The sequence below is a fragment of the Hemicordylus capensis genome, chromosome 10 (genome assembly GCF_027244095.1).
Source record: "Hemicordylus capensis ecotype Gifberg chromosome 10, rHemCap1.1.pri, whole genome shotgun sequence".
In the NCBI taxonomy this organism is placed as follows: Eukaryota; Metazoa; Chordata; class Lepidosauria; order Squamata; family Cordylidae; genus Hemicordylus; species Hemicordylus capensis.
Window position 1 is genome coordinate 9,472,226 of NC_069666.1, and position 26,722 is coordinate 9,498,947.

General features: G+C 46.8%; 1 protein-coding gene across 4 annotated transcripts in view; it reads left to right on the forward strand.

Annotated features, from left to right (window-relative positions):
* The first annotated feature begins 2,226 nt into the window (after positions 1 to 2,226).
* Positions 2,227 to 26,722, forward strand: part of ARNT2 (aryl hydrocarbon receptor nuclear translocator 2) — a 122,324-nt gene continuing 97,828 nt past the window's right edge. For 2 of the 4 annotated variants that reach the window (XM_053272557.1, XM_053272559.1), the window contains exon 1: positions 2,251 to 2,293. In XM_053272557.1, coding sequence (XP_053128532.1) covers positions 2,257 to 2,293 — 37 coding nt within the window. In that variant the 5' untranslated portion in view covers positions 2,251 to 2,256. Of the gene's footprint in view, positions 2,778 to 2,929; positions 3,021 to 26,722 lie in introns of those variants that run through there. The other 2 variants (XM_053272558.1, XM_053272561.1) reach the window with 2 other exon arrangements.

Here is a 26,722-nt window from a genome sequence, read left to right on the forward strand (position 1 = left end):
GAATATCCTTATAGAATACCCAATAATGGATAACATGTGAAGTGGTTTCTATGGCCCCAGTACCACAAGGGCACAGTCGGGAGGAAAAAGGTATCCCTCCAAACCTGTCGTCAAGACCCGCTGTAGGTAGTGCATTAAGACATGCTAAAGTAAGAGCACGCCTAAATTTGGACAGAGATACCTCACTTAAATATTCTGCTGGTTTGAAGTTGATAGTTTGGTTCCCTAAATATATACCACTCTTGAGGCCAGCCAATTCATCCTGTAGATCTATATCTAAAATGCGTTGTTAAACCACCTTTGTGTCCTGATCTAGTCCTAGGTCAATTAATTCAACTGGGGAAAGTCCGTAGTGAGTAAATTTATTTATGACTAAAGACTTCCATTTAAATTTGCGGCCATCCATCATTATTAAGGAGGCCAATCCCCCTTGAACAAGAACCAACCTTAGCCAAAACAGAATCATACAACACCAATTTGAACTCGGGTCTTTGAACTCCCCACACACTAACCATTGCACCTCACTGGCTCCCTCCCAATACCTTTAAATGGGAAGGTGGTTTCCCAGGACTCAAACTAAAGTGGAGAATCCCTGTTTAAGGGAAAGGGGAACATGGGAAGCTGCCTTCTACGGAGTCAGAACACTGGTCTGTCTAGCTCAGTTTCGTCTCTACACTGACTGGCAGCATCTCTACAAGGTTTCATGCAGGAGTCTCACCCAGCCCTACCTGAGCATTGTTCACATCCCAACATGTATCCAGTGGTTTAGTCCTCAAAATAAGGGTGTCAGCAGCCCTATTCAGACATTATGTTGCACCTGCATCTAGATGTCTGTACATCTTCATGTGTGAATGACTGTACCTATGTTCATGTTGTAAGTGACCCTGGCTACAGCCGCCACCCCCCTCCAAGAAAACACAGGATAAAGACAGGAAGTGTACTGCTGTACCTGTGTTCAACATTACATGCGCCTGAGTACAAAGCTGTGCCGGTGTACACTGTACAAAGATTGTAGGAGAGTTGGGCATACAGTAGTGTGTGAATAGGACGAATGAGCTTTGCTTTACCCCCTAAGAGTACACAGCCCAAAATCGATTGTGCAATATTCCAATTATTTTTTTAGATTAAAAAGGATAAAAACAATACACCGTAAAGAGGCTGGAGTTTAAGTGCTCTCTCAGGATGGAACCGTTTATTGCTGTTTCAACAGACCGGCCTTGCAGCACATGAGAAAATACAGCCTTCGGTTCCATGCCAGTTTGCATTTTAATGATTCGGCACATTTCATTGACTCATCCAGCAAATGAAATACCTATCCTTACTTATGTGAATTGCTTGGTCTACTTCAAAGCTGCACACAAAGCTAGTGGTACCTATCTTAGCCCTTTTTTCAAGGAGAGGCTTTTACATCACTTGACACTTGCTTACGTTGAACCACATTGGCCATTTTCGATTAGCCCACTCACCCAGCTGGGAGAGATCCTTTTGGAGCGCCTCACAATCCGTTTGGGATTTCGCTACCCTACATAGTTTAGTGTCATCTGCAAATTTGGCCACTTTGCTGCTTACCCCAAATATTAGATCATTTATTATAATTTTTAATTTTATTTTTTTTAATTAAAAAAATTAAATTTAAGGGTTTTATTTTGATTTTTATTGTTTTTATACCACCTTTCATTAAAACAATCTCAAGGCAGTTTACAAAACATTTAAAACCATATAAAACAGTTACACAATAAAAAAATATTCAATTGACTGAATATTTTAAAAACTATTTATTTAATTAAAAAATATTAAAGAGCACTGGTCCCAGTACAGAGCCCTGGGGGACCCCACTTCTTCTCTCCATTATGAAAATTGTCCATTTAGCTCAGTAAATGGACTACTCACAATTACGGGTATGAGTACCTGGACTGCTCACGGCACAATTCTTATTGTGTAATTTTTTCATGGTTTTAAATTGTTTTTAAATGTTTTGTAAACCGCCTTGAGATTATTTTAATGAAAGGCGGTATAAAAATTGAGCGGGTTGCAGCCGTTACTCCCGGGTAAAGCCGCTCTTGTGGGGGGAGCAGCTTTTCCTCCCGAGTAAAGCCGCCCTGGGGGTGGAGGGCCGCCTTTACTCCCGAGTAAAACCATCCTTGATGAAGTTCTCTTCACTACAGGCTGACCTCCCCACTGAGCGTGCGTGGGGATCGCAGCCTGCTGCGTGCGCGCTCCCCTGTCTCCTTGCGCAACGGGATGGATGGCGGGGTGATGGATAGCTGGCGAGGGTCCCGCAGCCCAGCTGAGGGTAAAGTGCGGGCAGCGGCTTCATTCTCCCACCGCCCATGTGCAACCTTTCGGCACATGCTCACTGGGGCTGCGGCTGTGGCGGGAGGCTGAGCATGAGCAGAAGCAGTGGGGGTGGGGGGGAAGCCCGGCGAAGGAAGAAAGGGAGCGCGAGCGAGAGCGCGCGCGCGCGCCGGAGAGGCTCGGCTCCTCAGCTCAGGCGCCTCGGGCAGCTGCACTCGCAGGCGGGCGGCCAGGCAGCAGCGCCTCCTCGTGCGCGGGGGAGCCCTTGCTGCGGGGACGCCCCCCTTTGTGTGGCGGCAGCGGGCGCCCGCCCCCCAGCGCAGCCCTCGCTCCCCCCCCTCCCCGCTCCCGTGCCACCCTCCCGGGCTGCGCAGAGCCTCCGCCCGCCCGCCTCCGGCCAAGCCTCGTCCCCAGCTTGCACTAAGCAGCCTTCCAGTCCGGAGACAAGATGGCAACGCCGGCGGCGGTGGTGAACCCTCCCGGTGAGTAGTTGCCGGCAGCAGGGACCAGTGCCATCGCCCTGTGTGCGAGCGCGCGCGTGCGCACGCACAAGCGAGCAGCCCCCCACCCACGCACCCCGCGGAGGTGACCTCCCCACCCACCCCCAGGAGGCTCGCCTCTCTCTGGGGACAGGTCAGCAGCGGCTCGCTTTGCGTCAGAGCGCAGCAGCATCGCCGCCGGCCTGAAGGGGCGGCCGCTGCAAGCTCATCTGCGTTTACTTGGGAGTAAGTCCGTGGATCTCTCAGGGGGATATCTTAGGATCGGGCTGGGAGAGAGAGAGAGAGAGGCGAGAGGATGCATTGCAGCCATAGGAATGCCAGGCGAGCCAAGAGGAGCGTTGGTGGTGGGGTGCCGCTCCAAAGAGGGAGGCGTCGCCTGCAGAACTGGATCAATTGAGCCCCCACTCCGGTTGCCTGCTGATGCTCAGCAACAGGATTCTGGTGCCTTTTGTGCCTTTTGCAGGTGCTTTGTGTGCAGAGATCAGCAGGTGAAACTGGAGAGGAGTGATCTCTCCTGCTGAGGTTTGCAGATCTGGCTGCTGTTAAAGGCAGAAGAGCAAGCACTGGTTGGAAAGTTGGCAACCCACCGTACAGCTCCTTTCTCTGTTCTCAGTTCTAAGAACTTGGAAGGTGCTGTGTGAAACCCACGGCTTTAAAATAGATTTGTCAAGGGTGCTGAGACATTATTTCAGAATTTTAAGAGTTAGCATCCGATGTTTGGCAGCGGGTCTCCTGTAGCCCTGGAGAAACTTCCCAAACATGTAGACACTGCAGTTTAAGCTTTTCAAGCCCGGGGCAGGATGTTGGCTGCTTCTATGTGCCCTCTTTGGAAGGGAATCTCACAGTTTCCCTGGGCACTACATTTACCCACTTCTAATAATAATAAATAATAAAGATAACTTTTTTGGTTAGCTGTCCCATAACAAATTGTTCTCTGCTTGGCTAGAAATAGGAAGACTAGTCTGAAATCCAGTAATTCTGTCATAATTTTAAACCATTCTTCCTTTCTCTTTGATTTGGGGGTCTGTCTATCTATCTGCAGAAGAAGGCGGAAGCCGAAATGCCTTGCACATTATATTTCTGTTTGCTAACAACAATCAATTTATTCTATTCTTTTTATTACCGTATTTTTTCAATCAAAGACAACTTGGAATTTAAGACAACTCCCTTAAAAAGCAGAGGTTAAATGCAGGTTCTGTTTGCAAAAGGAGCAGCAGGACTCTGAATTTAAGACGACCTGATTTCTAATACTAGAAAAACCCTAGGAAAAAAACTAGTCTTGGATTCAAGTAAATATAGTAACTGCATCCTTCTGAGATCCAGAAAATACATGTATGGAGTTCTCTTTGCAGCTTTAAACACACACACCCCCATGTGTATAGATAGATAGACAGACAGATAGAGATTTAAAGAATGATCAGGCCTGCCTCAACAACACTGTTTGAAAACTGCTCTCTCAGTGTTGGCCAGCTTTCATGACCCTATTTATTTTGCATATTTATGTACCGCCCAAAACTTGTCTCCTGCATCGCTGTGCCACATGTCAAGCCAAGAGTATGGTACAGTGGCACTCCAGTTCACCCTTCAGTGCATACACTCCCCCTCCCCTGTGTCTGTGAGTAGCTTTGTATATATTCTGCTGAGCCAATGAGTGGGTGCTTGCCTGGGAGAGTGGGGCAGGAATGCAGCTCCAATTCTGGGTCGTAGCCAGGCTTAACACGGCCACCATTTAATGGCAGGGGTTCTCAAGCTTGGGTCTCCAGACGTTGGATTGCAGCTCCCACCTTCATTGGCCACAATGGCCTTTGATCCAAGTTTGTCCCAAGCTTGAGAACCCCTGACTTGTGGAATTCACTGCTGCAGGATGTGGTAAGGGCCCCAAGCTTCGATGTCGAATCCCATTTTCAAGCCGAATTCAGGAAGGAGAGGTTTGTCACTGGCTATGAGTTGTGATGGCTGTGTGGAATTTCCATGTTTCAGAGGTGGTATGCCAGTTCTTGGAGGGCAACAGCAGGAGGGGCGGTTGCCTTTACGCCCCATTTGTGGGCTTCTTGGAAGCATCTGATTGGCTGCTTGGGAATCAGAATGCTCGGCTAGATAGGCCTTTGGTCTGATCTGGCAGGACAGTCCTTATTGTCACTCATGTGCTGTCTTATTGTTTCTTAACTTTTTTTCTAAGCTAAATGTGGCCAGCAGTGTTTCCTCTAACAAGGATTCTCAGACTTTGTGGACTACAACTCCCAGAGTCCCCAGCTGCAATGGCTTTTGCTTGGGGGTTATGGGAGTTGTAGTCCACCACATCTGGGAATCCCTGTTAGAGGGGACACTGGTGGCCAGGCTCTTTTGCTTTCTTCATACCTAATTAAAAACCCATATTCATTCTGAGTGTGGCAGTTACAATTACATCAGGGTCCAATTGCGCAGCTCAGATCCAGTTGGCCTACCAAGATCTAACTGGTCAATCATTCAAATTTTCTTCTGAAAGTTTAAGAATCGGCAGCCGAAATCCTGGAGTGTCTAACACAGGGTTGCACAGTTTTGGCCCTCCTCCAGCAGTTGGACTACAACTCCCATCATCTCTGACTGTTGGCCACTCTGGCTGGGAGTGATGGGAGTTGTAGTCCAAGAGCAGCAGGAGGGCTAAAGTTGTGCAGCCCTGCAGTCTTAACAAAATAAAGGCTCGCTGGTTTAATAAATGTCTATAGCTAAAATCCTTCTGGATACTTGCTTGGTAGTTGATCCCATTGAACTCAGTGGGACTTACTTTCAGGTAAGCATGCATTAGATTGGGCTGCAAGGTGCAACCCTAAATATGCTGTATCAGTTAGCTCCACTGGGGTCTTCTGAGTAAATTTCAGATGTTCCCAACCTTGGGGTCCCCAGATGTTGGACTACAACTCCCATCATCCCCTTCAGCCCTTGGATGAACTGGATTAGGCTGTCACTAAAGGATCTCAGAATGTGCCCAGTATTCTCAAAGGTCTTTTGTGAACCATATAAATCTCTTGAATTTTGAAAGTGAATGATGTCTCTTGGTAAGAGTTTGGTTCTCGTGTTTATAAAAGTGAGTGCAAAACAGATCGCTGGTCTGGAGATCCATCCTGGAATGGGAAAGTTTTAAATTTCAAATGAAAATCAATATTTGATGAAAGGTTGTGAAGTGGACATTTCCTAGCTCTTGACTTATATTGCTGAGTGTGCTGAAAGGTGAAATGCAATTGACCTCCATAAAACCCTGGAGAGTGAATGGTTTGTATTCCCTCCCCTGAACGAAGGTCATTTCTTTTCAGAAGGGAAAATCATGGCGTTTTAGGAGTGGTTCATATGAGTACAGGAAGCTTCCTTATGCCAGATCAGACCATTGGTCCATCTAGCTCTGTGTTGTCTACACAAAAGGGCAGTGGCTTCTCCAAGGTTGCGTGTGCACACACACACACACACACACACACACGAGAGAGGAGTCTCTCTCATATATAATCTGACGTTATTTCTAACTCTCCCCAGTTTAATCATGCAGAAGAATTGACACTCTGGCCTGATTCAGGCAGTATGTTGCATTATGTTATGTCTGTGCACTCATCTCTGTTTTTGTGTGAATCCCTGTACTTGCATTCATTTTAAAAGTGAACTTGGGTACAGGCTTTGTGAAATGCAGGATACAGATAGGAACTGCTGTACCCACCTTCCACATAAAATTTGAATAACTCTGCCTGTACAGATCTGAACCTGTGCACACTGTATGGTCGTTGAACAAGTTTTGGACATAATGTGTGAATAGGGCTTTTGTTTCAAAGGGTTTTTCCTCCATTGAAAATCGTCTTGGCTGATACTGTTAAGCAATGTAAGGAGGCCAGAAGCATAAATATGTTTTCATGCAAAGATTGAGACTTCTCTTGGATAAGCGAAGGGTGACACGGATGATAAGCTTAATGCAGCCTACGCAAGAAATTTGTGGAGGTGTAGCTGTCTTTTCAAGGCATTGTGCCTTTATTGGCGCCTCGTACCGTGTGCTGAGTTCTGAGGTTTTAAAAACTTGTTTGGTTCATAATTATTCTTTAATCGGATCAACAACCTGCGTTTTAACTGATCATAGAAAGGAACACATTAGCTGCTGTCTGCTGAGTCAGACCATTGGTCTATCCAGCTCAGTATTGTCTACACAGACTGGTAGCAATTCTCTGGAGTTTCAGGAAAAGGTCTTTATCAGTCTTACTTGGAGTCAGATGCCAGCAGTTGACTGGGACCTTTTGCATGCAAATCAGGTTCTCTACCGCTGAGTTATGGCCCTTCCTCAAAGTTGGAGGTTACCTTTTTCAGATAGTGGCTGGCATTCAGAGCAAGGGTGTGCTGGTGCTGTCAGAGAGCAACCCGACAGAACTTCCCAACTAACTGCAGCGGGGAAGTCGCAATTCTTGAAGCCTGCCTCTTCTCCAGGAAGTGACTGTTCAGCTTTCAGTATTTTTCCTCTTAGGAACATCATCATCATCATCATCATTATTATTCTTACATTTATATCCCGCTCTTCCTCCAAGGAGCCCAGAGCGGTGTACTACATACTTCAGTTTCTCTTTCACAACAACCCTGTGAAGTAGGTTAGGCTGAGAGAGAAGTGAATGGCCCAGTCACCCAGCTAGTCTCATGGCTGAATGGGGATTTGAACTCGGGTCTCCCGGGTCCTAGTCCAGCACTCTAACCACTACACCACGCTGGCTCTCACATAGGAAGCTGCCATATTTCAAGTCAGACCATTTCAGCAGGGAGCATATTCCAAAGCCCCAGGGCAGCCCAAGCGAGCCGGTGGCAACTGTAACTGGACCTCTCCAGAAGATCGCAACAGGTGGCAGGGTTCATGACAAAGGAAGCACTCTCTTAAATACCCTGGACCCAAGCTGTTAAGAGCTTTATTGATAAAGCCTATATGCCACACCTCCCAGGTTGCTTGGCCACGCCCCTTAGACATCCATATCCTTGTTTTCATTGGTGAATGTGGGAGGCGATACCTGTAGATGGCCCACCTGACTATCACTTTGTCATCCTTCCAGAACCAAGCGAGGGTGTCCATGTAAGGAGCAGGAGATTAAAGCCCGATCCAGACATCATGCTGTACGAGTGTACAGATATCTCTGCACTCGTACATGTGTTTGTGTGGACGACTGCTCCTGTGTTCGTTTCGAAAAGGGAACCTGGATACAGGCCCTTCAGCCGGATGGTACAGATAGGAAGTGTGCTTCTGTAATGCTGTTCAACACAACATGCGAATGCCTGCCAGTGTACCGATCTGTTCCTGTGTTTACTATACACTCATATGAATGTTGAGCACAACGTGTGGATGGGCCTAAGGACAGTAGCTCATGTGCTCCTCCATTTTATCACGATATCCGTTAGAAGCTGGTTTAATCAATCTTCTATATATTTATTTCTCTAAGATGTACCCGTGGCTTAATCCCATGTGTGGCAGCTCTCGTGAGAGTTCGAGAGCAGCTGCCTATTAGCCACGGGGACGGGGGAGAAAATGGCGGCAATGACTGGCCGGGGGGGGGGGGGGAACAGTGGTCGAGGCCGGCCAGCGGAGAAAACGGTGGTGGGCGGAAGGAGGTGGTAGAGGAGGGGAAGTGGTGGCTGACCGCAGAGGGCAAGTGGCGGCCAGGCCAGCTGGCCACAGAGGGAGAATGTGCTGGTGGCGGGGGGTGGGGGGAGAACGAACTGGGGCTGATGGGGAGAGAGGGAGAACTAGGGGTGCATACGCTCTGCACCAGGTCAGCTAGTTGTAAAGATTTATCCAGGCAGGTCGTTTGAGTTTTATCCCGGTTTGGTCCACAGCTTGTAGTCTATGTAAACAATGAATAAGGATAAGTAAAAGGATGGTGCCTGAAAGGAATTAACATGTGTTTGCTAGATGATTGTGTATGTTATTGGGGAATCTGTTTCTATTGTGTGTTGATAAACAAAGTTAATGCTGTTTTAAAGCTCTGATATTTTGTTGTTTTGTTATGGCTGATTACCGGCTGTAACAAACGATATTGACTGATTCTAGCAGAACCAAGTTACGATCTTCCTTTTCTGTGTTTTTTATTTTATTTTATTTTATTTTATTTCTTTTCTTTTTTTTTTGGAAGTTGAAGCTATAAACATGCTTTTTATTCCCTTCTCTGTTGCCTGTTTATTGGTGCTGCTTTTTGAGTGTTTCTGATTTCTAATCATGTTTTGATACTTTCTCATTTGAACAGTGAGATTTTTATATTGTACACTGCTTTTTGAATTAATAGGAAAAGGTGGTATAAAATTCTTGATTAGCTAGAAGTGCAGGTGTATGAATGAGATCTGTAAATCTGGTCTGGGAATGACAGTTTTCTGCTGGTGTTTGGCCTTAAGCTTATGAACTGATGAATTGTTGCTGTCATAGCATCCTACCTTGAAGTTTAGCATATTGAGTCCTGTAAAGAAGAGTTCTCTACCTTGGGTCCCCAGCAGTGCTTTCTCTAATTTTTTCCATCTGTGTGCAGAATGAGTTTTGTTCTGGGTGGCTGTATCAAGACAGTGTGTGCGCACGTGCATTCAGAGTGGGACCAGTGTTTCCCCTAAGGCATGCATGTGCTCACATGTTTTTTGATGTCCACACAGTTCATTTTAGATCCCGCTCAGGTTGAATCAGGAAGGCCCCATTCTGAATGCATGTGCACATACACACTGCCGTGATACTGCCGCCCAGAACAAAACTAATTCCGCACACAGATGAAAAAAATTACAGAGAGAATACTGAGTGGGACCTTCCTGATCCAACCTGAGTGGGGTCTAAAATTAACTGAGTGGACATTAAAAAACTTGTGAATCTGCACATCTTAGAGAGAGCCCTGGTCCCCAGATGTTGGACAGGAGTCAGACCATTGGTCTGTCTCGCTCAGTATTGTCTTCACAGACTGGCAGCAGCTTCTCCAAGGTTGCAGGCAGGAATCTCTCTCAGCCCTATCTTGGAGATGCTGCCAGGGAAGAAACTTGGAACCTTCTGCTCTTCCCAGAGCGACTTGCAGTGCTCACGCATCAGGTCTCCCATTCATATGCAACCAGGGCAGACCCTGTTTAGCTATGGGGACAAGTCATGCTTGCTACAACAAGACCAGCTCAACAGCTGAGAGTCCTGCAGTTAAGTGAAAAAACCCCCAAACAATTTAACAGTGGCCCAGTTCAGACATAAAATGGACTTGGGATTGAGTTCTTTTTTTGTACAACTTCCTCACCTTGGGTGTTTTGAGTGCTTCTTCTCTGCTTGAGGAGAGAAAGGACTCTGCTACTGATTTCGGCTTAGGACAGGTCAGGATCTACCATGGTGTCTCAGCTAGGCCATCCTGGCTTCTTCAAGCCAGAGTTTCCAACTAAACCAGGATCTAAAAGCTCGGCCTAAATTGGGCGGACGTTCTTGAGGAGCAAGCAAGGCATGGTTATGATCTGAGCTGTAATATCGAAAAGGGTCTTTCTCTTTTGCAGAATAAATTTTAGTTATTTATTTATTGGCTGAGATCTTAGTGACTAAGTATACGTGAACAGGAAGCTTTTTAAAGGAATATTTTCTTCCTAGCAGTTTATACCTGTCTTTGCTATTAGTACATAATCCAGTTATGGCAAGGTAGAGGGGTGTGTGTGTGTGTGTGTGTGTGTGTGTGTGTGTGTGTGTGTGTTGAGAGCACCCATGTGTTGCTTCAAGTCACTCAGTGATATAGCTTTTAATTTTAAAACTGTCAGTAAAACTATAACTTGTGATAAAGGGCAGCTATTTCTCCTGGCACTTCTGATTTACAAGGTAGTCAGAAAGAGAGTGGGGTAGCTTATTTATTTATTTATTTAATTTTTAAAGGAGGTGGCTGGTGTTCCAGAACATTCTTTTATTTCCGAAGGTTTGGGTATGCAAATTTAAAGCTATATGGCCGTTTTGAATTACTTCTTGTGCAGTTCTTCACTGCATGCAGGCATAAACTGAAAGTCAGTGTGGTGTAGTGGTTAGAGTGTTGGACTAGGACCGTGGAGACCTGAGTTCAAATTCCCATTCAGCCATGAAACTCACTGGCTGGCTCTCTCAGTTACTTCGCTCTCAGCCTGACCTACCTCACAGGGTGATTGTGAGGATAAACATAACCATGTACACCATCCTGGGCTCCTTGGAGGAAGAATGGGATATAAACCTATAAATAAAATAAATTAGGTTTCAGAGGCACAGTGCATGTGCCAAGGCTCTGATCTCTCAGATATAATTAGGAGATCAGAAGCAAGCCACAGGTCACATTCACATGTAATGCGGAACCAGAGCTGCAGGGCCCAGAGGTTGCCACTCCGTTATGTCTGAATGCGTGCAACCGAGCTGAGTCAGTGCTCTGCAAGCACCAATTTAAACCCTTGGTTTGTAGTGAGTTTTTTTGCTCATAATTGGGGTTGGAATGCCGGAACATGACATCCAAATACAGCACTGGAGGGTGCATTCGTTCCAACTGGGGTTGAGGAAGGATGCTCCTCCCTCTCTCCGCCCGTGATTAGCTCTGAGGGCTGTCCTTCAAGCAAAAAGCAAGCCCTCACAGTTGGTTCCCTCTCCTCTCTGCAGTCTCCATGACTGCAGAAAGCCTGCTTTCCGTTTTGATCCGTGGTTCCGTGTTACGAGCGCATGCGGCCACAGAGCTGTACTTTTCCTCTGTAAGCCTTAACCATGGTTAAGAGTGACATCAATATTGATGTTAACCATGGTTAACTCTAACCCCTCCTAAAAGGAACCAGCCAAAGCATGCTGATCTGAGGCCCTTCTCTGAGTCATCCTACCGTTAGAGGTATGGTGGGTTAACCTGAGAGAGAGTCTTTTTGATGGCGACACTTGTGAAGAATTGGTTAAGAACCACTTAGGTTTTTCACATATTAGATAAGTGGGTTCAGCATAGCATCTGTTGCCAAGTGCTTGGATTGACAGGAGGAGTTACCCAGAGGTGCGCTGTAGAGTCACTTGGAAGGTAAGGAACAAAAATGCTGGGAGAAAGGAACTCAGACAGAAGGAGAGTAAACTGCAACTGGTTGTGCTTTGAATGGTGTATTTCTTGGAAAGCATATCTTTTGTTTGTTTTTGTGAGACAATAAATCCTCTTTATTTTTAAAGTATATAGGAGATGTCTATCGGAGTGACATATTGGAGGTTGTCTGTAGGAGTGATATGGAAGTTGTTTATTGCAGGCCAGCCATGGGTAGGGATGTGCACAGAACTGGCGGGGGGGGGTGGCTCGAAGGCGGGAGGGATACCTTTAAGGGCGGGGTAGGGTGCCCTTACCCTGCCCACCGTGTTCCCCCCACCAGCACTGCAGGTTAAAAGGGTCCTTTGGGGCTGCAGCATACCTCCCTGCTGCCCCTGTTCCCTTGTCAGTACCCAGTGCGTGTGCACACGTGCACAATGTGCACATGTGCAAGCGTGACATGCAGATGCATGCACCCGACGTGCGCACATGGATTGGGTACTTCCGGTCCAACGAGGGAACGGGGCGGCAGGGAGGTACGCTGCCGCCCCACCGTAGCCTTTTAACTTGCCGCGCCGGCGGGGGGGATGGGGCGGGAGGGGTAAGAGCACCCTCCCCCGCCCTTAAAGGTATCCCCCCCACACACACCTTCGAACCAGACGAACCACTGGTCGTTCGAACCTGTTCGGAGGCCCATAAAAGAGCCTCTGAACAGGTTCGTGCACATCCCTTGCCATGGGGTTTTTTGGTGCCCCAGATGAAATTGGATTTTGGTCCCCCACCCCCAGCTGAGAAGTGCAGGGCCCTAGCTTTAACTTGACCCACGCCAGCTGCTCATTCATGTGGTTGAAAGACCAGTCCGCACAGTTGACCAGTGAATGGTGAACCTGCGATGGTTTGAGGATACAACGAGAGAGAGTCCCCAGCCTACTAGTGAGGGCCAAACTTTAACACGTCAGAGATACTAAGATGCTGCTGTTAATTTGGAAATCCAGTCCTAAGACCATTCCGCTTTGGAAATGAATGCTGAGGCAGGCAATTCATCTTCGAGAGAGGGAATGCAGCTTATGAGACTAGCCCACTAGTTTCTTGTGGGCTGAGGTGCAGCGATTGAAGAAGCCTGTGTGTTTTGGGGTGCAGCATGGGCAGGCCCTTTGGGGAACAGGGTGCAGCCTTGCATATGGCATTCTTATACCACTGTGCAGTCCTTCAGGGGTGCCATGCAAGAGGGAGAGAGAGAATAATGGGCACTGCTATAGTATAATAATGGGCACTGCTATATATTATATATCCTATATATAATATAGGGCACTGTCCCCTGCTAACTGAGCAAAGAGGGACCTCTTTTGAGGTGGTGATTCTCTCTATTTAGCAGGGGGAGAGCAACTGACCCTATCCATCCCCAGCACAGTATCCCTCCAGTGACTGTTGCTGGTGGCTATCTTTCATTTTTAGATTGTCAGCCCTTTGGAGACAGGGAGCCATTTTGTTTGTTTGTTTGTTTGTTTGGAGTAACACCCCATGCAGAGAGCTAGCGTTGTATAGTGGTTAGAGTGCTGGACTAGGACCGGGGAGACCCGAGTTCAAATCCCCATTCAGCCATGAAACTAGCTGGGTGACTCTGGGCCAGTCACTTCTCTCTCAGCCTAGCCTACTTCACGGGGTTGTTGTGAAAGAGAAACTCAAGTATGTAGTACACCACTCTGGGCTCCTTGGAGGAAGAGTGGTATATAAATGTAAAAATAATAATAATAATAATTTTTAAAAAAGCATTTCTGCACTATTGAGGGCCATAAATATTATGAAAGTTGACTGTTAAAGAGAGAGTGTGGCAGCAGTGGATTTGAGAACCGTCACAGCACCCATTATTTGGAACAGCCTCCCTGGAGAGGTTTTCCTAACCTCATTGTTGTTCATCTTGCAGTGGGCAGTGAAGACTGTTTTTTCCCCAGCCAGCCTTTTTTTCATAGTTGTGTTAAGATTTGCTTCTGTGAGATTTATTTATTCACTCCATTTCATTCATTCAGTTTATAGACCGCCCTTCCTAAAGTGGCTCAGGGCGGTTTACATTAAAACCAAAAACACATCATAAAAACAATTAAAAACACAAAACATTTAAGCCAGATTAAAAACTCGTTAAAAATGAGTTTTAGCATTAATTAATCTCATTAAAATTAATGAGATTTGCTTTGAGGCTTTTAGCCAGTGCTGTGTGGGAAGGAGTCGAGCTGAATCCAACCCCAACAATTGGCTCGGGGAGGTTTTTTCCATTGAATTGGAACTGAACCTGAAATGTTCTGGTCGCCGTGAACCAGGACCAAACCTTTAAACGTGGAAAAGCAGTTCAGTAATCCAGCGCTTGGGTGGCAGCTGTATGATGGATGTTCTGTTCTCCTGGGTTCCAACCTCTCGTGTGTATTTTGCTTGTAAACCCCTTTACCAAAATTCAAAAGCAAACGGTTTAAGGACAAATATTGTGCTTTTGTGCACGCATTCCCCCCCACTGCAAGCCCCAGACCTCTCGCCGGAAATGATGTTCTGTGCGCCATCATTCTTAGCTCAGAAGGAGATCCCATGAAGAGGGATTGGGAGGAGAACCGGGAAGTGGCTCCTTTATGCAACTATTGAAATATGACGCGTGCACACATGTTGCAAGGATTAGAACAGAGTAAATCGTTGGCATTATAGCAGCTTTTCTTAGGAAGGAGGGGTCTCTGGAACAAGAAGGAGGTAAATGCTTTGAATTCAAGAGAGGATCTCGCAGATATTATGAGATTTTTCAGGTCACCATTCGCTTCTCTTTATCCCCTTTACAAGTCGTGCCCTTGGAACAGAAGCAGGACTGCCTGGGACATTTTTTTTAAAAAATTACTTACTTATTAATTAATTACATGTAGATCTTGCTCTTCCTCCAGGAAGTCAGAACAGTGTACATAGCTATGTTTATACTCACAACAACCCTGTGAGATAGTTTAGGCTGAGAGAGAAGTGGCTGACGCAGAGTCATCTGGTGAGCTTCATGGCTGAATGGGGGATATGAACTTGGGTCTCTCCGGTCCTTGGCCAGCACTTCAACCACTAGACCACAGTGATATCCAATAACTCCGCCTCTGAATATCCTTGTCTAGGCACCATGGTTAAATTCTAGGCTCCCTGACGCCTGGGGTTTGTTGAGCCCTCATCTAGCAGGAGATCTCTTCTGTATTGTCTACTCCCAAGTAAGTCCCGGTTTAGCAAAGGTGTCTGTGGCAAGGCCCAATTCAGCCCAAGGACCTCCGGAGACCTGCTGCAGGGGTTCTCAAACTGGGGTCCCTAGATGCTGCTGGGCGAAAACTCCCATCGTCCCCAGCCACGATGGCCAAAGTGGATGATGGGAGTTGTAGTCCAATAACATCTGGTCTTGTGGTAAGGTAAAGTGTGCCGTCAAGTCGATTTCGACTCCTAGCGCCCACAGAGCCCTATGGTTGTCTTTGGTAGAATACAGGAGGGGTTGACCATTTCCTTCTCCCACACAGTATGAGATGATGCCTTTCAGCACCTTCCTACATCGCCGCTGCCCGATATAGTACCAGCGGGGACTCGAACTGGCAACCTTCTGCTTGTTAGTCAAGCATTTCCCTGCTGCGCCACTTAAGGTGGCTCTGTAGCAAGCATGATTTGCCCCCTTTGCTAAGCAGGTTCTTCCCTGGTTTACATTTGAATGGGAGAGAACATGTGAGCTCTGTAAGACATTCCCATTAGAGGATGGGGCCATAGCTTAGGGGAAGAGCATCTGCATGCTTGAATGCAGAAGGTACTGAGTTCCCTCCCTAGCATCTCCGGATAGGGCTAAGAGAGACTCCTTCCTGCAGCCTTGGAGGAGCTGCTGCCAGCCTGTGTAGACGATCCTGAGCTAGCTGGACCAAGGGTCTGACTCAGTATATGGCAGCTTCTTGTGTTCCTGTAACCCCAGCGCTGCCCTTTGCCCACTTCTGCAATCTTTCCCAGGCAGTGTTCTTGCCTTCCTTCTGTCTCCATCCTTGTTTCCTCTTGGCTTTCTTTTTTAACTATCTTTTTAAAATGCTCTTAACGGAGCACATGGAGGTTTTAAGGTTTTTAGAGAGGAAAAACGCATCCTGTGGGAAATGATGTTCTGCCACCTCCTTGCCTCTTCCCCTTCCCCTCCCCTCTCTCTGCCTGGGATCTTTCCCTCTTCAGATCCCTTTTCACCGCTCCTGCCTCTGCCCAACAGCCTTGACACCCCTGTACCGCTAAGCTCAGCAGCGTTCTTGCTTCTCAGTTCCCATTGTTTAAATATAAATGAATGCTGGCGTGGGAACAAACTGCAGCTTCTCCGGAGTGCTTGAACAGCATTTAAGGAAGTCCCCGTTCTGTTTGGGAGGGAGGGAGAGTTGGCTAGAAAGCTCCCCCCGAAAGAGGGGAGAAGCTTGTTCCCATACCCAAGCCACTCTCGTCACCCTCTCCGAAATGCCCTGGATTTGCAAAATGTTATTAATGGTTGGCTCAAGATCAAAAGCTCTTTTTAGATCTGCACTCCCTGGATGGGAGGAGAGCTGGTCTTGTGGTATGGATTGCCCTCTTTGCTAAGCAGCTCTGCTTTCGGTTTGCATTTGGATGGGTGACTTTCTGGGAGCGTAGTGAGGTGGTATCGCTTCTTTGTGAAAGCCCTTCAGATCTTTGAAGATGGCTCTCATCTCTCCCAGCCTCCTCCTCTCCTTTTTATTCTTCTCTCCTCCAGACTAAACATAGCCAGCTCTTTCAACCAGTGCTCATGGACCTCGGTTCCCAGATCTCTTACCAGCGTGGCTGCCCCTCCTCCGAACACGTTCTACTGTCTCTGTTTCACTTTATATTCTGTTCCGTTTTTATCTTCTATATTCATACATCCTTGGTGAATTTTGGTTTTAAAATATATTAAGGGTTTGACAGATAAATAATGGAAAATGAAGCCTCCAGGTTCAGTGGCAGGATATCTCTTAATACATTCTAGGGTAACTCGGGGAGGGCTGTGCCTTCCTGCTTGGTTTGTGACCTTCCCAGCTGCAAAGGGTTTTGCTGCAGATGGCGCAAGAATGCTAGACTAGATGAACGGTACAGCAGTTCTGATGTTCTTATGCTGTCTGTGCTGATAGCACTGTATACATAAAAATAATGAAGCATCATTTGGCTCAAAGACAGACTGCAGAGCTGGTCTTATGGTAGCAAGCATGACTAGTCCCCTTAGCTAAGCAGGGTCCGCCCTGGTTGCATCTGAATGGGAGACTTGATATGTGAGCACTGGAAGAGATTCCCCTCAGGGGATGGAGCCACTCTGGGAAGAGCAGAAGGTTCCAAGTTCCCTCCCTGGCAGCATCTCCAAGACAAGGTTGGGAGAGACTCCTGCCCGCAACCCTGGAGAAGCTGCTGCCAGTCTGTGTAGACAAGACTGAGCTGGATGGACCAATAGTCTGACTCAGTATATGGCAGCTTCCTATGACTCCACAGACTATCAGAAGCATCTGACAAAATCAGTATGCAAAAACTCATTACTTTAGCCTCTCAATAAAGCCAGCAGAGGGTGGAAGTGTTTAATTACAAGCTTTATTGGAAAACCCTTTGAAATATTTATTTGGGAACGTTGTTCCTCCTTTGCACTGTGGTGGCAAGCAATTTTACAATCCAATCTTCTTTGCCGTGCTTTAATTATTTTAAATTTGAATTTGCTTTTAAACTTGCTCCTGATGCTTCTCCTGGTTTAAATGCTCACTATAGCCCAGTGTAGGCGAGTTATTAAGTCCCTCCCCAAATAATTTATTTGTAGCCGCAGCCTGGCAGACAGCTGAGCTGCAAAATTAAATCCGAGCCCCCTCCATTTGGTTGCTCATAGAATCTGACTCGGAGACACACAAAGTAGAAACTAAAACTTGTAAGATTTATTGCATCATGTTCAGTTTAAAGTCAGCAAGAACAAAACAGACTGCAGCCTCAAACGAATAATGAGAAACAGCATGTGTAGTGCATGGGCTGGCAGAAACGGCCGGCCCCCTCTCCTCGCCGAGACACGCCTTTATAGCTCCTCCTGTTAGGAATCAATGACCATATTCCAGTGTTTTCAAGCGAGGGCCACTTTGGCAAAACAACAACAACCCTCCAATGCGAGAGTCATTTCCCACTGTGTTGACTTCCGCACAGTGGCACGGCCCTTTTCTCGGTGGTGCTGAGAGGGCCCTTTATGTGAGACGGAGCCCCCTCCGAAGAGCTCTAGGAGGAAAGTGCTGGGAAAAGACTACGCTTCCCAGCACTCTCTGTGCATGCCTTCCAAGATGGTGGAGGGGATCAAGACGGCTCCCTTTCCCTTAAAAGAGCCCACCAGCCCTATGCAAAGCACAGCACTAGACGGTGAGAATGATCTTCTCCTCAAGGTGCCAGGGGGACTCCACAAAGTATTCAGCTTTGTCCGAAGCTTCACACAGACCCAATAAACAATTAGTCATGTATTAAGGGTGGGGGGAATGGTCCCTGGACCTTACAGTGAAGAACTCATTCAGTAATGTAGGGTCCCCCCGACTCCATTATGATTGTCTTATCCCAACCAGGTAGTTCTTCCTTGTGTCCACCCCACTTCATGCTATTGGTCCACCTCATACCGTATTTACCCGACTCCAACATGAGGTTTCCCCCCAGTTCTTTCCTGTTAAGTGGGGGGTGGGGTGTTGTCTTAAATTCAGAGTCCTCTTTCTTTTGGGTAAATACAAGTATAACTTTGTTTTGGGCAAATACAGGTGTAAATACAGGTATAGGGTAAGGTAATGTGTGCCGTTGAGTCGGTTTCAACTCCTGGCGACCACAGAGCTCTGTGGTTTTCTTTGGTAGAATACAGGAAGAGTTTACCATTGCCTCCTCCCGCTCAGTATGAGATGATGCCTTTCAGCATCTTCCTATATCGCTGCTGCCCGATATAGTGGCAGCAGGGATTCGAACCAGCAACCTTCTGCTTGTTAGTCAAGCATTTCCCCACTCTGCCGCTTAAGCTGACACAGGTATAACCAGTATTTAACCTCTATCTTTTAAGTTGTCATCTTAAATTCAGGGTTGCCTTCCTTTTGGGTAGATACAGTATTATAATTAATCCATGCCTCCTTTCATGTAGATCCTCCCACTGATGTCATCTTATGACTTAATCCTCTTCCTGCAAAGTATGTTCTTGAGGTCAAGTTGTTCCTTCTCTACCCCTTTTACTCATCCCGAGGTTGATATCCAATTTTTGCTAAACCAGTTCTCTGTGGTCAGCTAGCTCGACCCACCCAGTTATGTGGAAACGGTTCTCCCCCAGGTCAATGTCCTAGCTGCACTTCTTGATTTTTTTCAACCCATTGTACCATACAGGAAAGCCTCGGTATTCGCGGGGGTTCCATTCTTGGCTGGTTCCGCGGATACCGGAACTGCGGATACCGAGGCATTGGGGCAATGGGAATCCGGGGGTTAAGTTCCAGTGGATGGCTAAAAATGTGCAAAATGAAAAAAAAGGCCGAATTAAGTGCCCTACTATGCTCTACAGGTTTCCCGCGTTCCGGCAATGCCCTCGCTCCCCAAGTCTACACTCTGCCATTTTTTGGTGGAAAGTCACAATTTCCAAGACGTTTTTTAGTGAAAAGGAGCCACAAAATAGCGGCCGGAAATGATCTCGGAGGTTATTTCCAGCCACCCCCAATCTGCAGATACATGGATTTAATCCTCACCCTCCCCTCCAGCTTTTTTCTTGTGCATACCGAGGTCGGGTGCCTATTACCTGACCGCGGATGCTGGATCAACAAGTCCCCCTGTATTCATGTGTATTGATTAAGCTGTGCACAGATCTAATCAGATTTTCCTTCACCAGTCCTTTGCATATTGACTTAGAAACGACGCACTGAGTTCACTAGAACTTACTTCCAAGTAAGAAGAGGATGTGAGCTCCTCCCTGATCAGCCTCAGTTTTGAGCTCAGTTTTGAGCTTGGGACTGGAGATGGAGTGAGGCCAGCTGTGTGGCTGGCACTGAAAGGAACGCAGGGCGCTGCCATCTGCTGAGTCAGGCCATTGTTCCCTCTAGCTCAGTATCGTCTACCCGGATTGGTAGTGGCTCTCCAGGACTTCAGGCAGGAATTTTTCTCAGCCCTACCTGGAGATTCTGCCAGGGATTGGACCGGAGACCTTCTGCATGCAAAGCAGATGCTCTGCCACTGGGCTTACAGCCACATCCCCTCACAATAAGCTGCTTTATGCAGAGTTAGTTAGTTTATTCATTCATTCATTCATTCATTCATTCATTCAATTTCTATACCGCCCTTCCAAAAATGGCTCAGGGCGGTTTACACAGAGAAACAACAAATAAATAAGATGGATCCCTGTCCCCAAATGGCTCATAATCTAAAATAAACATAAGACAGACACCAGCAACAGTCACTGGAGGTACTGTGCTGGGAGTGGATAGGGCCAGTTACTCTCCCCCTGCTAAATAAAGAGAATCATCACGTTAAAAAGGCGCCTCTTTGCCAAGTTAGAAGGGGTTAGTTCCAGGCTTTCAGGCAGAAGTCTTTCCCTCCCTGCCTGGAGATGCTGCCAGGGATTAAACCGGGGACCCTACATGCAAGCAGATGCTCTTCCACTGATCTGTGGCTGCACCTTTTAAGGCAGAGTTTCTAAACCTTGGGTCCCCAGTGTTGTTGGACTGCAACTCCCATCATCCCCACCCATGGCATCTCTGTGATGTATTTGCTTGAAAATCTGGAATCATTTTGAAAATAATTTCTGCCCCTCTGTGTGCCTTTTTATCCCTTTTTATACGTCTTTAATGCCTTTCTATCACACATGCCTTTTGGTGTATTTTCATCCCCCTTATGCCCTACACTTTATGCTGGTCTGTATAACTATAATAAAGATTGATTGATTGATTGATTGAAATAATTTCTGCTAGAAAGAAACATTAACTCAAGTTGTGACTCCCCTTTATGGACTTTCAACCTGGCTGCCACGAGTACTTCTTCAGTTTTCTGTCTGCATAGAGCCTAGGTGTGTAGAACTGGACGTGCATAGGAGTCCCCTCTTATAAATCAGAAGCTCTGTTTCCCCAGGGCTCCTGATGATGGAAGGAGCATTTTATGTGCATACAAGATTTGGGTGGGTGGGTGAGGGTTAAAAGTGTGCCGAAATAAGTATCTCACATGACCACCAAGTCTATCGATTAGCACAAAGGTACACTTCCATGGACTTAATTGGCTATGGATTTTTTCTCTCGAATGAAATTTTTTTTCCTCGTGTGTGATTGCAGTGCAGGCCATATGGAGCATTTTTGTACCCCAGGAGACGGGCTAGCTGAAAATGCGGATGTTCCTTCCACTCTGTACCCGGGTACGCTGAAGCCCAATAGTGAACACACTTCTGAATCCACCTCTTGCTTGCAAGTATTTTCCTGTAGACATTCTCTGTTGCAAAAAAACCGCCCTCCCACCCCCGTTTTCTAGAAACTTCCACTACGTGATTTAGTTGAAACAGTTATTTTGTTCATTGTAAGCCCCAAAGCATCCCTGCAAATTTTCCTTTATGGTGGAATATTTTAGAACTTCTCCCATTCTTTGCCTGTAGCATTCAGGCAAATACATCTGGCGCAAATTTTATTTGCACCTAGGAGCCAGCCCAAAATTTAGGAGCCAGACAATGGACACCTGAAAAAAAATGGTTGGACTTAGTTACAGACGGTGGGGGTAGGAGTGGGGTAAATGGGCTTATTTTTATCCCCTTTACTTATAAGATTCTTAGAACAGAAACAGGACTTAGGACAGAAACAAGTCACTCTGCTTCTGAATATCCTAGTCTCAGCGCCGTGGTTACATTTCCAGGCACCATAGTTCCCTGGAGCTTTCCTAGACTGCAGGCTTTACCGTGGTGTTCCTGGGAGGCTTTACTGCAATTTAGAAGTTGCCCCAAAAAACTGATGCAAAAAGTGGATTGTTTTTGTTTTTGTTTTACCCCGGATACAAATTGGGCTACACTCTAATGCACGATGAAAAACCCAAATAGTGTGTGAAGTGTTCCCTAATAGCTTGCAAGGACTTGGAGGTAGATTTGGCCAATATGTGGACGCACACCTCCATTCCGGAGGAGATGCGAGCTAAAAGCCACGTGTGAAGAACTTCCTGCTGTCTGAGATTTGTCAAGCCCTGGCTTAGGGCTGGGGTCTGCCTCTAGCTGCTGCCAGTCTGTGTAGACAATACTGAGCTAGATGGACCTATGGTCTGACTCAGTATATGGCAGCTTCCTATGTTCCTATCTGCATAGCATTGTAGTCTCTAAAAAGAAGATTTTTTTTCTTCCTGACTTAGAAGGCCAGAGTGATAAATGAGTGCTAAAAGTCATGACGATACTTACTACCCATCTGCATTAGTCTGTAAGCCAGGCCCACAAATTGTGGCATTGGTACCACCCCAGGAAGCCACCTAATGGCACAGCGGGAAATGTCTTGCCTAGCAAGCATGAGGTTGTATAGGAAGATGCTGAAAGGCATCATCTCACACTGCATGGGAGATGGCCATTGTAAACCCCTCCTGTATTCTACCAAAGAAAACCACAGGGCTCTGTGGGCACCAGGAGTTGAAATCAACTTGATGGCACACTTTACACTTTACTACTACTACTACTACTACTAAGGATATTTATATACCACTCTTTAACCAAAGTTCTCAAAGCGGTTCACATAGAAAAATACAGAAGTAAGATGGCCTCCTGTTCCCAAACAGCTCACAACCTAAAAAGAAACAGAAGGTAGACACCACCAGTAGCCACTGGAGGGGTGCTGTGCTGGGGTTGGATAGGGCCAGTTGCTTTCCCCCTGCTAAATATAAGAGAATCACCACTTAAAACAGTATCCCTTGGTTAGCAGGGGGTTAGTAGCTGAAGCTGAAAGGATTGCAAGGCTGTCTCTTTGCTATCTCTAGGGGTTCAGACCTTGTCAAAAATCACAGTGAGCATCCCTCCTCCACCCCTAGAAGGTACCAACAACCACCCCAGCTGGATCATGACAATACTTGCTATCCATCTGCATTGAGTCCATGAGTCAGGCCTACACATTTTGGGCATCGGTACAATTCCAGGGGATGAATGTTCACAGTGTTTAAAATGTTTCAAAAGTCTTTAAATGTTTTAAACTCTTTTAAAAAGTGCCGGAAAAAAGAGCACCTACCTGCTGCAGGCGAACGCCCTCCCCCCCCTCCCCGGTGTCCTGCGGGTCACATTTACGGTGTTTATTGACAAAAGCACGTTTTATGGCCCTTGGCGCAGTTCAGCTGGGGAGACGTGAGCCAGACTTCATTCTGCTTCCTGTGTAATCAACAAGCTCGTTTAGGCGTCCCGGACCGTTATTGCCGATGCTAATGTGAGAACCCTTCTCAATTCCCAGAGAGAGGTAGTTGACCTTAAAGTGCTGCCGGCAGGGAAAAACCTTGTTCCGACTTGCGAAAACGCTCTACCTTTCTGCATCACGGAGAGGTTAACTCATGTAGCAGTCAACACCGAAGTCAGCAGATAGGATGTCCCTCCAGGCAGAGCCAAATTTTGTTCCCTTGTGTACAAGTCATAGGCACACCAGCCTGTAGCCTGAGGCTGTGCATAAGAGGAGAGCTGGTCTTGTAGTAGCAAGCATGCATTGTCCCCTTTGCTAAGCAGGGTCCACTCTGGTTTGCATTTGAATGGGAGACTCCATGGGGCTGTTCTCACGATCGGCTAAAATCGGTCTAGGGGAGCCTAGCTCGATTTTAGCCGATCGTGAGAAGCACTCGGCTCACAGGCGAGCCCAGTTATCGCAAAGCGGGTAACCTCCCCTAAGCCCAAGTTAGTGGAGCGAGCGCTCTGCTAACCTGGGATCTACAATTGTGTGTTGCCGCAGTGTGGCCACTTACGAGGAGACCCCTGACCAAGAGGCTAAAAAGCAGCCTCCTGGCTTGGGGGTCTCTCCAGCGTGCTCGCACAGAGCATGCTGGAACTTCTGGGGTGCCCGATCCCCACAGCCCCTGTCGGCTCCGTGACGGAGCCAGCAGTCATGTGGGCGTCCGAGATGATCGTCTGCGGGCTTAGCCCAATCTCCCCGCAAACCCTCTGAAGGCGGGTCCCACTGATCGTGAGACCTGCCTCCATGTGTGAGCACTGTAAGATATTTCCCTTAAGGGATGGGGCCGTTGCACGTTTGCATGCTGAAGGTTCCAAATTCCCTCCCTGGCAGCATAGAGCTGAAAGAGAGACTCCTGCCTGCAGCCTTGGAGAATCCACTGCCAGTCCGTGTAGACAAAACTGAGCTAGATGGACCGAGGGTCTGACTCAGTATGAAGCGGCTTTCTGTGCTCTGCACCAGCTGAAGTTTGGTTGAGCAGGTTCCTCGTCTTCTTGACTCCACCTTCCTTTTTTTCCATGGATTTGAATAACTCTCTTCCCAAAAGCTTACTTGGGGTTTTTTGTGATCCATCACTACCCTGCATTCTTTTGCTGATTGTTAGTTAGAAGTCTGCCAAATCCGGCAGTCAGCGGGATTCTTGTGCTTTGCTTTTGCTTTGCATGTGAAAAGGCTGGTTTGCTGCTTGCCTTCTCCATTCTGCAAGTGAAAATTGCATTGGGGCGGCAGGGGTGGTGGTGGAGAATACACACTGTTCTGTTGGCTTGTGGAGCATTTTATATACGCTCAGATGCTTAAGTGCTCTCTTTAGGAAATTTGAGGAAAGACGCCTCTTGTGACTGAAAGCCACTTCAGGATCATTTTTCGGAGTGTTGGTAGGTAGAGCGCATGCTCAGTGGTACAGCGCATGCTTTGCCCTGGCATCCTCAATGGTAGAAATAAAACCGCTGGTAGCGTGGCTGGGAAAGAACTCTGCCTGAAGTCTTGGAGAGGTGCAGCCCTTCTGACCAGACTGTCCTGGCTTGTTGTCACTTCTAAAACAGGACATCACAAATCCCATGCGCCATGGTCTGACCGGTATGTGGCAGCTTCCTGTATTCCTATGTCTCTCTATTTATTTTGGTGAAGGTAGCGTGGAAATCGCTTTGCTCGCTTGACCGGACCGAAGCCATTTTGTTAGCTTGGTGCTAAAGCTGTTTGAGCAGAAAAGGCTTTGCAAGGAGAAACCAGGAAATTAGCTTTGGCACTGCAGGCAGGAAATGGGGAGCTTGGGGTTTGGCTGGAAATAGATTTTGGGGGAAAGGTCCCTGGAGATTTGAATAGTGCTTCAGTGATGGGAGCTGTGCTTTGTGAAACCCTGTCTGGGGCATTATGATCATGCAGAATAAATATAGTTTGTCACTGTAACTTCCTTCTTCTTAATATACACATATAATGTCCAGCTAACTGATTGAAATGTTTAAGCAGCTGAGACCAGTGTTCTCTCTATTATTATTTTTTTCCATCTGTGTGCAGAATGAGTTTTCTTCTGGGCAGCAGTATTAAGGCAGTGTGTGAGCATGGGAGTTCAGAATGGGGCTTTCCTAATTCAACCTGCGTGGGATCTAAAATTAACTGAGTGGACATGCAAAAACTTGTGAGCGGGCACACATGTGCATGCCTTAGAAGGAACACTGACTGAGACCATTATGTAACTTCATCTTTTGTCAAGATAAGACTGTGTTCTGCACTTTTGCAAATGGTCTTTGGAATCTGGTCAGGTTTGTAACCTGCACAGGTGCTCTCTGACCCATTTTCACATTGTATCAATAAAAGCAATTACTTGAATCATCATAGAAATTTAGGGAACTGCCATATACTGAGTCAGACCATTGATCCTTCTAGCTCCGTATTGTCTACACAGACTGGCAGCAGCATCTCCAAGGTTGCAGGCAGGAATCTCTCTCAGCCCCATCTTGGAGATGCCACCAGGGAGGGAACCTGGAACCTAGATGCTCTTCTCAGAGCAGCTCCATCCCCTAAGGGGAATCTCTTACAGTGCTCACACATCAAGTCTCCCATTCACATGCAACCAGGGTGGACCCTGCTTAGCTAAAGAGACAAGTCATGCTTGCTGCCACAAGACCAGCTCTCCTGGCCATAAACATAGCATGAAGGAAACATTTCTCCCACAATAGTCATCTTTTCATAAGCACAGTCAATACACAGATTGTAAATTCGGGACCGGGCCTTTTCTGCCCAGAGTTTGGAAGATGCTCCCTGTTGAAATAAGAGCATCCCCTTCTCTATTTTGGAAAAACTCTCAAGACGCACCTGTTTTCTCAGGCTTTTAAATGAAGATTTTTTTAATGTAATGGCGCAGTGGGGAAATAATTTGCCTAGCAAGCAAGAGGTTGCCGGTTTGAATCCCCGCTTGTATGTTTCCCAGACTATGGGAAACACTTCTATTGGGCAGCAGCAGCGATATAGGAAGATGCTGAAATGCATCATCTCATACTGCACTGGAGGAGGCAATGGTCAACCCCTCCTGTATTCTACCAAAGACAAACACAGGGCTCTGTGGGCGCCAGGAGTCGACACCGACTCAACAGCACAACTTTAATGTGCTTTTATCTGTGCTTTTGTTTTATTAGTTTTGTGAATTTTAACTGTGTTATCCTGTTTTAATATTTGTTGTTTTTAATTTGTACACCGCCTAGAGATGTTTATATCGGGCGGTATAGAAATATGATAGATAAGACAGATACGATAGATTGAACTTGGGACCTTCTACATGGAAGGTAGATCCTCTACCACTGAGCTGCAGCCCCTTCTCCCTCACCGGAGGGGGTTCCTCTTCTCAGATGTCTTCTGCAGCACATCTGTATGCATCTGTTTTCCCCTCTCTGAACTACCAGTTTTGCTCATCTGCAAACTTATGCAGATGTAATCGATCAATTAAAAACTGCCGGTGAATCTAAGATGTCCTTAATTGGTCGACAGTCCTGTTATTAATCCTTATGACTAATCCCTGCGTGAATAATAAAGCCTCAACATGGCACCAGAGAGCCTC